We start from the raw sequence: 12500 nt of genomic DNA, 5'->3' as shown, positions 1-12500 counted from the left end.
GGCCCTTCTTGCCTTGTCTCTCAGATCGTTCATAGCTTTGTGGAAGTTACCTGTGGCGCTGATGTTTAGGCCGAGATATGTATCGTGTTTTGTGTGCTCTAGGGCAACGGTGTCTAGATGGAATTTTAATTTGTGGTCCTGGCAACTGGACCTTTTTTGAAACACCATTATTTTTGTCTTACTGAGATTTACTGTCAGGGCCCAGGTCTGACAGAATCTGTGCAGAAGATCTAGGTGCTGCTATAGGCCCTCCTTGGTTGGTGACAGAAGCACCAGATCATCAGCAAACAGTAGACATTTGACTTCTGATTCTAGTAGGGTGAGGCCGGGTGCTGCAGACTGTTCTAGTGCCCTCGCCAATTTGTTGATATACATGTTGAAGCGGGTCGGGCTTAAACTGCATCCCTGTCTCACCCCATGGCCCTGTGGAAATAAATGTGTGTGTTTTTTGCCAAATGTAACTGCCAATTTGACATTTGCTCTCTTTTTCACTAAGGAAATGTACAAGTCTGCTATTAATGATAAGGTTGCTGTTGATGCATATCCCACGCTAGTTATTGCGGTCAAATTTGTCTCCACTCTGTCTCTCTCTCTCTCTCTCTCTGTCTCTCTCTCTCTCTCTCTCTCTCTCTCTCTCTCTCTCTCTCTGTCTGTCTGTCTGTCTGTCTGTCTGTCTGTCTGTCTGTCTGTCTGTCTGTCTGTCTGTCTGTCTGTCTGTCTGTCTGTCTGTCTGTCTGTCTGTCTGTCTGTCTGTCTGTCTGTCTCTCTCTCTCTCTCTCTCTCTCTCTCTCTCTCTCTCTCTCTCTCTCTCTCTCTCTCTCTCTCTCTCTCTCTCTCTCTCTTTCAGAGAGCTTAGCTGATGTTATCATAACCTATAGATTAGGGCTACAAAACTCTGGTAACTTTCCCAAAATTCCCAGGTTTTTCCAGAAGTCCCGCTTAGAAGATTCCCTGGAATCAGGAGGGAATCATAAAACGGAATCCTCAAAGCAGAATTTCTGGAGAACCTGGGAATTCACGAGCATTTTGTCACCCTACTTTAGATGATAGCTTAGCTGTTATAGTTTATATGTTATTCTGACCTTTGTGTTATAATTGATATGTTATCCTGACCTTTGTGTTATTTACATTTACGTCATTTAGCAGACGCTCTTATCCAGAGCGACTTACATTCTCTTTTTTATACCCCCGTGGGAATCGAACCCACTACCAACTGAGCTACATCGCTGCCGGCCCCTCCCCTACCCTGGACGACGCTGGGCTAATTGTGCGCCGCCCCATGGGTCTCCCGGTCGCGGCCGGCTACGACAGAGCCTGGATTCGAACCAGGATCTCTAGTGGCACAGCTTAGACCACTGCGCCACTCGGGAGGTTATAATTGATATGTTATTCTGACCTTTGTGTTATAGTTGATATGTTATTCTTACCTTTGTGTTATAGTTTATATGTTATTCTGACCTTTGCTAGGGTGGCATCCCTTGATGTATCTGGTGACACTGATGACAGTCAGGGTGTTGATGCTGGCCAGGCCAAACAACAAGGTGAAGAAGCCATTAACCTATAGGAGAGGAGATAGGGGGGGTCAGTAAGCTATTGGTTCACATCTGATAATGACTGGCTGTTTCTGCCTGTCACTCAGTGATGACTGACAGGTTACTGGAAGCATCCTTTCCTTAGGGGAGGGACCATTTTGTTTGTTTTTGCTGGCTTTGGTCTATATCAGATAATGTAACACTTTGCTCTAGTCTGTATCAGATAATGTAACACTTTGCTCTAGTCTGTATCAGATAATGACTCACAATAGCTTCAGGGCCTGTCTCAAGGTTTCCCCTAAAGACAGTCATTATCTGATCAGCTCAGCAGATGGCCTCTGCCCTGGGCAGCTGACTCATGGAAATAGCATTGCTAGAGATCGAGACTAGCTGGCCATTTAACAGTTGGATTAGAATCATATTCTATTCATAGGAAGGAGTTACATTGGTCCTCTGTAGCTCAATTGGTAGATAGTGGTTGAATGTTCTGCAAGCATGACTGTAAGTCGCTTCGGATAAAAGCGTCTGCTAAAATGGTATATATTCTATTAGTGAAATTCTACTTTAGTATTAGTGGGATGGTTGGCTGTCAACACTAATGCCGTGCTCTCTCTGATCACAGTGTTTCTGTCACGGATTCCGCCGAGGCTGCTCCTCCTCCTTGTTCGGGCAGGCTTCGGCGTTCGTCGTCCCCGGAGTACTAGCTGCTACCGCTTGATGTTTGGTTTTGTCTGATTAGTGCACCTGTTCCATATCACGTATTGATTATGTCACCTATAAGTTTCCTTTGGTTTTGTTTGTAGTTGTGTGTCGTTGTACGCCTGTCTGTTGGTGTAGGTTATTTGTTTGCTTATTGTTAGTGCTGTTGCACTTTACGCACTGTTTTGCGTATTCGCTCGCCTCCTGTTTGTTGGAGGCCGTTGGATTTGTATTTTGCTCCTGTGACTATTAAAAGTCGGATCGACTAAGCTTCTGTGTCCTGCGCCTGACTCCAACACCACATCCACATCAGCCCTTGACAGTTTCTCACACAGGCAGAAGGCCCCTGATGCTGGGCCCCTGATGCTGGGCCCCTGCAGTGACGTTAGCCCAGTGACAGGATCCCTAGATCCGACAGGATCCCTAGATCCGACAGGATCCACTGCTCCACCTTCCTGCTCTAACCATAGTGATTAGAAGCCAAGAGAGTTGGGTGACCAGACGTCCTCCATTTTGTCCCCGGCTAATAATAATAATAATAATAATATGCCATTTAGCAGACGCTTTTATCCAAAGCGACTTACAGTCATGCGTGCATAACTTTTTTTAGCTAGAGATGTCCCTGGAATTGTCCATGATTAGCCCTCAGAAAAGAAAAAAAAGCAACTCTGGAAGTTAAATTGAGGCTGATTATTTTTTTATATTTTTTATAATCAAACGCTGTGTCCAATCAGATTTGCATGTAAAAATGTTGTCTAAATCGTTTGCTATTGTGGCTTCGCATTGGGCCTCATGAGAACGTTTGATCAGCGATACATATACGCAGAAACCAGAGTCACCTGCTGTGGTCATAGAGATAAAACCATAGAATTAGAATGACCTTAGAGAGGTTCCCATGCTGTACCATCCTGTTGTTACTATAGAGATAGAACCTTAGAGAGGTTCCCATGCTGTACCATCCTGTTGTTACTATAGAGATAGAACCTTAGAGAGGTTCCCATGCTGTACCATCCTGTTGTTACTATAGAGATAGAACCTTAGAGAGGTTCCCATGCTGTACCATCCTGTTGTTACTATAGAGATAGAACCTTAGAGAGGTTCCCATGCTGTACCATCCTGTTGTTACTATAGAGATAGAACCTTAGAGAGGTTCCCATGCTGTACCATCCTGTTGTTACTATAGAGATAGAACCTTAGAGAGGTTCCCATGCTGTACCATCCTGTTGTTACTATAGAGATAGAACCTTAGAGAGGTTCCCATGCTGTACCATCCTGTTGTTACTATAGAGATATAACCTTAGAGAGGTTCCCATGCTGTACCATCCTGTTGTTACTATAGAGATAGAACCTTAGAGAGGTTCCCATGCTGTACCATCCTGTTGTTACTATAGAGATAGAACCTTAGAGAGGTTCCCATGCTGTACCATCCTGTTGTTACTATAGAGATAGAACCTTAGAGAGGTTCCCATGCTGTACCATCCTGTTGTTACTATAGAGATAGAACCTTAGAGAGGTTCCCATGCTGTACCATCCTGTTGTTACTATAGAGATAGAACCTTAGAGAGGTTCCCATGCTGTACCATCCTGTTGTTACTATAGAGATAGAACCTTAGAGAGGTTCCCATGCTGTACCATCCTGTTGTTACTATAGAGATAGAACCTTAGAGAGGTTCCCATGCTGTACCATCCTGTTGTTACTATAGAGATATAACCTTAGAGAGGTTCCCATGCTGTACCATCCTGTTGTTACTATAGAGATAGAACCTTAGAGAGGTTCCCATGCTGTACCATCCTGTTGTTACTATAGAGATAGAACCTTAGAGAGGTTCCCATGCTGTACCATCCTGTTGTTACTATAGAGATAGAACCTTACAGAGGTTCCCATGCTGTTTGCTGTCACTGATTTACTCCTGATCTGCTGTACGAGCTTCTAGAACATCCTGTCAATCAGCTCGTTTCCCTTTAACCCTTCCTGTCTGGAAACTCTTCTCTTAACCCTATGGGTTCAGACACAACAATAGCGAGAGTACTGAGCACCTCTGAACAGAGTACCTGCAGTGATTGGCACACCCAGTGCACACAGATATTAAATGTAGACATACGCGAACATGTTGGCAGTCAGACGTCTGCAACGGACGGTCTCCTAAAACACAGCCCACTGAATGATGGTCGGAGGAACGCTAGATCCACATTCGGTGCGTTGTGTGCAAGCCTAAACCCGGGCCGGCCTCCCGTAAAGATGCACTATGCAGAAATCGCTCCGTCATTTCCCGTTTGCAAAAATTCTAACAGTTTGCCTAATTTCAGTTTATGTGACAAAACAAGAAAGTATAGTGTAGAGAATCATTGTACCATCTAAACTACTTTTTTATAACCAGAGAATCATTGTACCATCTAAACCGCTGTGAAATATATTTTTCCATAAGCAAAAATATTGTATTTTCAGCTGTATGTAGCTGGTGTAAAAAAAACAAAGTAAATGTCCCAAAAACTAAACTTAAGAATGGGAAGCATAGAAATAGCGCACATAGAACATATCTACTGCTCCTTAGACTTGCTTTCAATGAGAATGACAGATCTATAACTCACATTTCTATGTGAATTTGGTCGGGTCTCCCAAAAAGTTACATATTGCAGCTTTAACCCTGTCTGCCTCTTTTAACCCTAAAATCGATTCCAGCCTTTCCTGCTTTTTTCCTTACAGGCTTTCCTTGAAAGTGTGGTAACGCCAGAACACCTTAACTCTAACCCAGCCTTTGGCTGGTGAAACCGACTGACTGCTGTGTTTACAGAGAAACAGAATGTGATCTGTAAGTCAGGATGGTCGAACGAGGCAAACCAAGCCTGCCTGGAACCAATATCTCTGTAGGCTTATGGTTGATCACGGAGTAATTTGTGACTATTATCTACTATTGGAATTCTGCTTTAGGACCATTTGTGCAATAAGTATCTTCTGTACCAAAGTATCCCCCTGTACCTCGACCTGGGTTAGACATCTAGGCCTACAGTATCACACTGTACAGTGAAAGCTGCATCCTCTCTGCTTATGTCCTCCAGGGTCAATCCCATTTCAATTCAGTCATTTCAGGAAGTAAAACTGTTCCAATATAAATTGAATCTCAGAAATGGAATTGATCGCAACTTTGATGTCCTCCTCTGACAGCTCCAAAGGGTCCTGCCACGTCCCCGTCCTGACGGAGCCACTCAGAGACGGGTGGAATGTCCCACGTGTACCTGTTCTGTTCATGTCCCGTCACGCTCTCCGATGCAGTAATCTGCTAATACTTCTGTTCATGTCCCTTCACGCTCTCTGATGCAGTAATCTTCTAATACTTCTCACATGCCTGTCTCGCTCCCTCCCTCCCTCCCTCCCTCCCTCCCTCCCTCCCTCCCTCCCTCCCTCCCTCCCTCCCTCCCTCCCTCCCTCCTCTCTCCTCCCTCCCTCCCTCCCTCCCTCCCTCCCTCCCTCCCTCCCTCCCTCCCCTCCCTCCCTCAACTTCTCTCTAATTGTAACACACAGCTACAGGCCTGTTAAATCTCCATATCTCTGCTTCTGAGCTTAGACTCTCTCATAACGGTAGGGAGACTGAGTCTGTATCCCAAGTGGCACTGTAAAACTGCACTGCTTTTCACCAGAGCTCTATGGACTCTACAAGGGGCCCCCGGTGAAACATAGTGCTCTATGCAGCCAGTAGGGTGTCATTTCTGACACAGCTCTGTTACACCAATGTTGTTCTAGGTTCCAAGTCCACAGAGGCGGTTATTGTTACATCAATGTTGTTCTAGGTTCCCCCCGTCCACTGAGGGTCCTCTCATAGAGTAGCTAGCAGGATATCGGGCCTTCACCACTGGCTAGCCTTCACCAAGACAAAATAAGCAGTCGGAAATTCCTAGCTAAAGTATGAACCTAAGTATGACAACTATTTCAGTCGCAAGTTAAAACCCCTTACGGAGAGGAGGAGTAGAGGGTGCCAAACATACATGTAGGTAAAAAAAAAAAAAGTTCAAGCAGATATGGCTCCGGCTATTTCGATCCAGTAGGAAGTGAGATAGTTCATATTGTATCAAAATGTCGAGGTATTAAGTTTGCTTTGCATTCGTTATTTCAGGCGGAGACACATTTGAAAATAGCCTGGTCCCAGATCTATTTGTGCTGTCTTGACAACTCTAACAGGCGATGTCACCAACAGATCTGTGGTCCTGTGTAGCTCAGTTGGTAGAGCAGGGCACTCGCAACGCCAGGGTTGTGGGTTCGTTTCCCACAGGGGGCCAGTATGAAAATGTATGCACTCACTAACTGTAAATCGCTCTGGATAAGAGCGTCTGCTAAATGACTAAAATGAAAATGTAATCTCGGACCAGGCTAATGTGAACCTACTCTGGCAGGCGTTGTCACCAACAGATCTGGGACCAGGCTAATGTGAACCCACTCTAACAGGCGTTGTCACCAACAGATCTGGGACCAGCTTAATGTGAACCCACTCAGGTCAATGTGAACCTACTCTGGCAGTGGAAGTGTATTGTCTGTCATCATGGTTTAGGAAATGAGTAATTGTTGGTTGTCTACCTGTAGTTCAGGGAAGGTAAAGCCCAGGTGTTTACCTGATCTCTCAGTGGGATAGTGTGTCTACTTAATATCAACAACAGCAAACAACCTCTTACCTCTAACCTCTGCTCAGGTAAACACAGAAGCCTGAGTGGGCACTTAACGGTTGAGCAACGATGGGCTCAATTACATATTTCTCTGCCTCAGAAAAAAAGTGTATTTTTAAGGCTGGCTTTCATTCTTATGGATGCACAGCAGTTATTTTCCAACACAAGATCTGAGATAAAGGAATCCTGTCGTTTCAATTCTGTTCACTCTACAGACATGACTCCAACGTTGTCTGTACTTGTCTAAACTTCTTATATTGCCTAATGGTTTTTCAGATAGAATCAGGGCGGCAGGTAGCTTAGTGGTTAAGAGCGTTGTGCCAGTAACCGAAATGTCGCTGGTTCTAATCCCAGAGCCGACTAGGTGAAAAATCTGTCGATGTGCCCTTGAGCAAGGCACTTAACCCTAATTGCTCCTGTAAATCGCTCTGGATAAGAGCGTCTGCTAAATGACAAACAAAAAAAACAAAAAAAATCCCCAAATTCCTAGACTGGTCCCAGATCTGTTTGTGCTGTTTCAACAACCATGGTAGTTGGCAAGACAAACAGATCTGCTACCAGATTCCCATGAGTAGGTGGTTGTTGACAGATGGTGCAGGGCCCTAGCCCCACGGTCCACAGCCGTAATCTGATTACAGATTAACCTCCTACCCACATGGATACTAGTCCTAGTCTTAATCCACCTCCTCACTCTGTTTCCACTTACGAGTCCTTCACTGCATTCATCTAGATGGGGCCAATACATTAGGAAATGGACCCCCTTCACTCTGGATTGGGCCAATACATTAGGAAATGGACCCCCTTCACTCTGGATTGGGCCAATACATTAGGAAATGGACCCCCTTCACTCTGGATTGGGCCAATACATTAGGAAATGGACCCCCTTCACTCTGGATTGGGCCAATACATTAGGAAATGGACCCCCTTCACTCTGGATTGGGCCAATACATTAGGATATGGACCCCCTTCACTCTGGATTGGGCCAATACATTAGGAAAGGGACCCCCTTCACTCTGGATTGGGCCAATACATTAGGAAATGGACCCCCTTCACTCTGGCTCTTTCCAGGTGAGGCCCTAGTCTAGCTCAGCCTTGGACTCTTCTGGACTCTCCTGGACTCTTCTGGACTCTTCTGGAAAGAGGCATCTAAATTAGCACAGGAAATTTGCTCTAGACTCCAAACCTCCCTCAATCATGGGTCTAAAACCATTATGAGTATCTCGACCAATATAGAATACATCATTGATTGTTGAAAGATACTTGGTGCATTAGACAATCCGAAGAGCATACGATCGAGTTTGAAAGACATGGCATTTTTACTCATCTCAACAATTATTACTTTAGCTTCAATGGATTTTATAGGTACATGTTTTACAACTTATGGTAATTTTGTATGTCCAAACATGAATATTCAGTTACATTGAAATAAATGACTTTTTCAAGGGGTGTATAGTGCAATGTTCCTCAAAATGATTTTCTTAATTTTCAAATTATCCAGGTTCTTCCACCATTCAGACTACATTTTGAGATAATACACTACATATACAAAAGTATGTGGACACCCCTTCAAATTAGTGGATTCGGCTATTTCAGCCACACTCGTTGCTGACAGGTGTATAAAATCGAGCACACAGCCATTCAATCTCCATAGACAAACATTGGCAGTAGAATGGCCTTACTGAAGAGCTCAGTGACTTTCAACGTGGCACTGTCATAGGATGCCACCTTTCCAACAAGTCAGTTCATCAAATGTATGCCCTGCTAGAGCTGCCCTGGTCAACTGTAAGTGCTGTTATTGTGAAGTGGAAACGTCTAGGAGCAACAACGGCTCAGCCGCAAAGTGGTAGGCCACACAAGCTCAAAGAACGGGACCGCCGCGTGCTGAAGCGCGAAGCGTGTAAAAATAATCTGTACTCACTACAGAGTTCCAAACGCAATGCCAAGTGTCGGCTGGAGTGGTGTGAAGCTCGCCACCATTGGACTCTGGAGCAGTGGAAACACTTTCTCTGGAGTGATGAAATCACGCTTCACCATCTGGCAGTCCAATGGACGAATCTGAGTTTGGCGGATGCCAGGAGAACGCTACCTGCCCAAATGCATAGAGCCAACTGTAAGGTTTGGTGGAGGAGGAATAATGGTCTGGGGCTGTTTTTCATGGTTCGGGCTCCTTAGTTCCAGTGAAGGGAAATCTTAACGCTACAGCATACAATGACATTCTAGATGATTCTGTGCTTCCAACTGTGTGGCAACAGTTTGGGGACGGCCCTTTCCTGTTTCAGCATGACAATGCCCCCGTGCACAAAGCGACGTCCATACAGAAATGGTTTGTCGGGATCGGTGTGGAAGAACTTGACTGGCCTGCACAGAGCCCTGACCTCAACCCCATCGATCACCTTTGGGATGAATTGGAACGCCGACTGTGAGCCAGGCCTAATCGCCCAACATCAGTGCCCGACCTCACTAATGCTCTTGTGGCTTAATGGAAGCAAGTCCCCCCGCAGCAATGTTCCAACATCTAGTGGAAAGCCTTCCCAGAAGAGTGGAGGCTGTTATAGCAGCAAAGGGGGGGGGGACCAACTCCATATTAATGCCTATTTGCATTGACTGCTGCTACTCGCTGTTTATTATCTATGTATAGTCACTTTACCCTACTGTACATGCACAAATTACCTCAATTACCTCGACTAACCTGTACCCCCGCACATTGACTCGGTACCGGTACCCCCTGTATACAGCCTCTCTACTGTTATTTCACATTGACTCTGTACCGGTACCCCCTGTATATAGCCTCCCTACTGTTATTTCACATTGACTCTGTACCGGTACCCCCTGTATATAGCCTCCCTACTGTTATTTCACATTGACTCTGTACCGGTACCCCCTGTGTATAGCCTCCCTACTGTTATTTCCCATTGACTCTGTACCGGTACCCCCTGTGTATAGCCTCCCTACTATTATTTCCCATTGACTCTGTACCGGTACCCCCTGTTTATATCCTCCCTACTGTTATTACACATTGACTCGGTACCGGTACCCCCTGTATATAGCCTCGTTATTGTTATTTTGTTGTGTTAATATTTCCTTTTTTTATTTAGCAAATATTTGTCTTCCCTTTTTAACTCTGCATTGTTGGGAAGGGCTCATAAGTAAGCCTTGTGACAAATAACATTTGATTTTTATTTATTCACAAGGCCACGGGGCCAGACAGATTACCAGGACGTGTACTCCGAGCATGCGCTGACCAATTGGCAAGTGTCTTCACTGACATTTTCAACCTGTCCCTGACTGAGTCTGTAATACCAACATGTTTCAAGCAGACCCGTAGCACTGACGTCTGTTGCCATGAAGTGCTTTGAAAGGCTGGTCATGGCTCACATCAACACCATCAACCCAGACACCCTGGACCCACTCCAACACCGCCCCAACAGATCCACAGATTACGTCATCTCTATTCCACTCCACACTGCCCTCACCCACCTGGACAAGAGGAACACCTACTAATTGAGGTAATATTTACATGTACAGTAGGTAGGGGTACAATTGACTAGTCAATCAGGATAGATAATAAACAGAGAAGCAGCAGCTCAGGTTTAAACGTAAACTTGTTTAAAGGTCTTCCTCAAATCGGCTACAGAGAGCAAGATCACATACTGTAGTTGTCCAGAACATGCATCTCTACTAACAGGAATGGTGAAATTTTCATTACATTTTAGTCATTCAGCAGACGCTCTTATCCAGAGCGACTTACAGGAGCAATTAGGGTTAAGTGCCTTGCTCAAGGGCACGTCGACAGATTTTTCACCTAGTCGGCTCGTGGATTAGAACCAGCGACCGTTCGGTTACCGGCACAACGCTCTTAACCACTAAGCCACCTGCCGCCCAGTCATCCCTCACCAACTGAATTCCTGCCTTTTCTCCCATATCTTTGGTGACTGATTTATACTGAACTGCGGTAACCCAAAAGGATACAAATGATGTTTATTGATACAGACTGGGGTAGTTGACCAGTCAAGTTCAAGTATTTTTTCATATCCATTATCATAACATTCTCTACCAGATGGTTGAGAATAGGGTTAAAGGGTCAACGCTGAATGAGGCCTCAAAGGGATTAACATGTTCACTAATCTAGTGGTGACACAGTAGTGAAACAAGAAGAGGTCAGTAGTGAAACAAGAAGAGGTCAGTAGTGAAACAAGAAGAGGTCAGTAGTGAAACAAGAAGAGGTCAGTAGTGAAACAAGAAGAGGTCGGTAGTGAAACAAGAAGAGGTCGGTAGTGAAACAAGAAGAGGTCGGTAGTGAAACAAGAAGAGGTCAGTAGTGAAACAAGAAGAGGTCAGTAGTGAAACAAGAAGAGGTCAGTAGTGAAACAAGAAGAGGTCAGTAGTGAAACAAGAAGAGGTCAGTAGTGAAACAAGAAGAGGTCAGTAGTGAAACAAGAAGAGGTCAGTAGTGAAACAAGAAGAGGTCGGTAGTGAAACAAGAAGAGGTCGGTAGTGAAACAAGAAGAGGTCGGTAGTGAAACAAGAAGAGGTCGGTAGTGAAACAAGAAGAGGTCAGTAGTGAAACAAGAAGAGGTCAGTAGTGAAACAAGAAGAGGTCAGTAGTGAAACAAGAAGAGGTCAGTAGTGAAACAAGAAGAGGTCAGTAGTGAAACAAGAAGAGGTCAGTAGTGAAACAAGAAGAGGTCAGTAGTGAAACAAGAAGAGGTCAGTAGTGAAACAAGAAGAGGTCAGTAGTGAAACAAGAAGAGGTCAGTAGTGAAACAAGAAGAGGTCAGTAGTGAAACAAGAAGAGGTCAGTAGTGAAACAAGAAGAGGTCAGTAGTGAAACAAGAAGAGGTCAGTAGTGAAACAAGAAGAGGTCAGTAGTGAAACAAGAAGAGGTCAGTAGTGAAACAAGAAGAGGTCAGTAGTGAAACAAGAAGAGGTCAGTAGTGAAACTAGAAGAGGTCAGTAGTGAAACAAGAAGAGGTCGGTAGTGAAACAAGAAGAGGTCGGTAGTGAAACAAGAAGAGGTCGGTAGTGAAACAAGAAGAGGTCGGTAGTGAAACAAGAAGAGGTCAGTAGTGAAACAAGAAGAGGTCAGTAGTGAAACAAGAAGAGGTCAGTAGTGAAACAAGAAGAGGTCAGTAGTGAAACAAGAAGAGGTCGGTAGTGAAACAAGAAGAGGTCAGTAGTGAAACAAGAAGAGGTCAGTAGTGAAACAAGAAGAGGTCAGTAGTGAAACAAGAAGAGGTCGGTAGTGAAACAAGAAGAGGTCAGTAGTGAAACAAGAAGAGGTCAGTAGTGAAACAAGAAGAGGTCAGTAGTGAAACAAGAAGAGGTCAGTAGTGAAACAAGAAGAGGTCAGTAGTGAAACAAGAAGAGGTCAGTAGTGAAACAAGAAGAGGTCAGTAGTGAAACAAGAAGAGGTCAGTAGTGAAACAAGAAGAGGTCAGTAGTGAAACAAGAAGAGGTCGGTAGTGAAACAAGAAGAGGTCGGTAGTGAAACAAGAAGAGGTCGGTAGTGAAACAAGAAGAGGTCGGTAGTGAAACAAGAAGAGGTCGGTAGTGAAACAAGAAGAGGTCAGTAGTGAAACAAGAAGAGGTCAGTAGTGAAACAAGAAGAGGTCAGTA

The 12500-nt window shown here is 44.7% G+C and overlaps 1 protein-coding gene across 1 annotated transcript in view; it reads right to left on the bottom strand.

Moving 5' to 3' along the window:
• LOC121556611 (opsin-5-like) overlaps positions 1-12500 on the bottom strand; it is a 35040-nt gene that overhangs the window by 13794 nt on the left and 8746 nt on the right. The window contains exon 3 of the mRNA XM_045223869.1: positions 1459-1558. Coding sequence (XP_045079804.1) covers positions 1459-1558 — 100 coding nt within the window. The remainder of the gene's footprint in view (positions 1-1458; positions 1559-12500) is intronic.

The sequence above is a fragment of the Coregonus clupeaformis genome, chromosome 1 (genome assembly GCF_020615455.1).
Source record: "Coregonus clupeaformis isolate EN_2021a chromosome 1, ASM2061545v1, whole genome shotgun sequence".
Lineage (NCBI taxonomy): Eukaryota > Metazoa > Chordata > Actinopteri > Salmoniformes > Salmonidae > Coregonus > Coregonus clupeaformis.
This window is presented reverse-complemented; position numbering and strand designations above follow the sequence as displayed.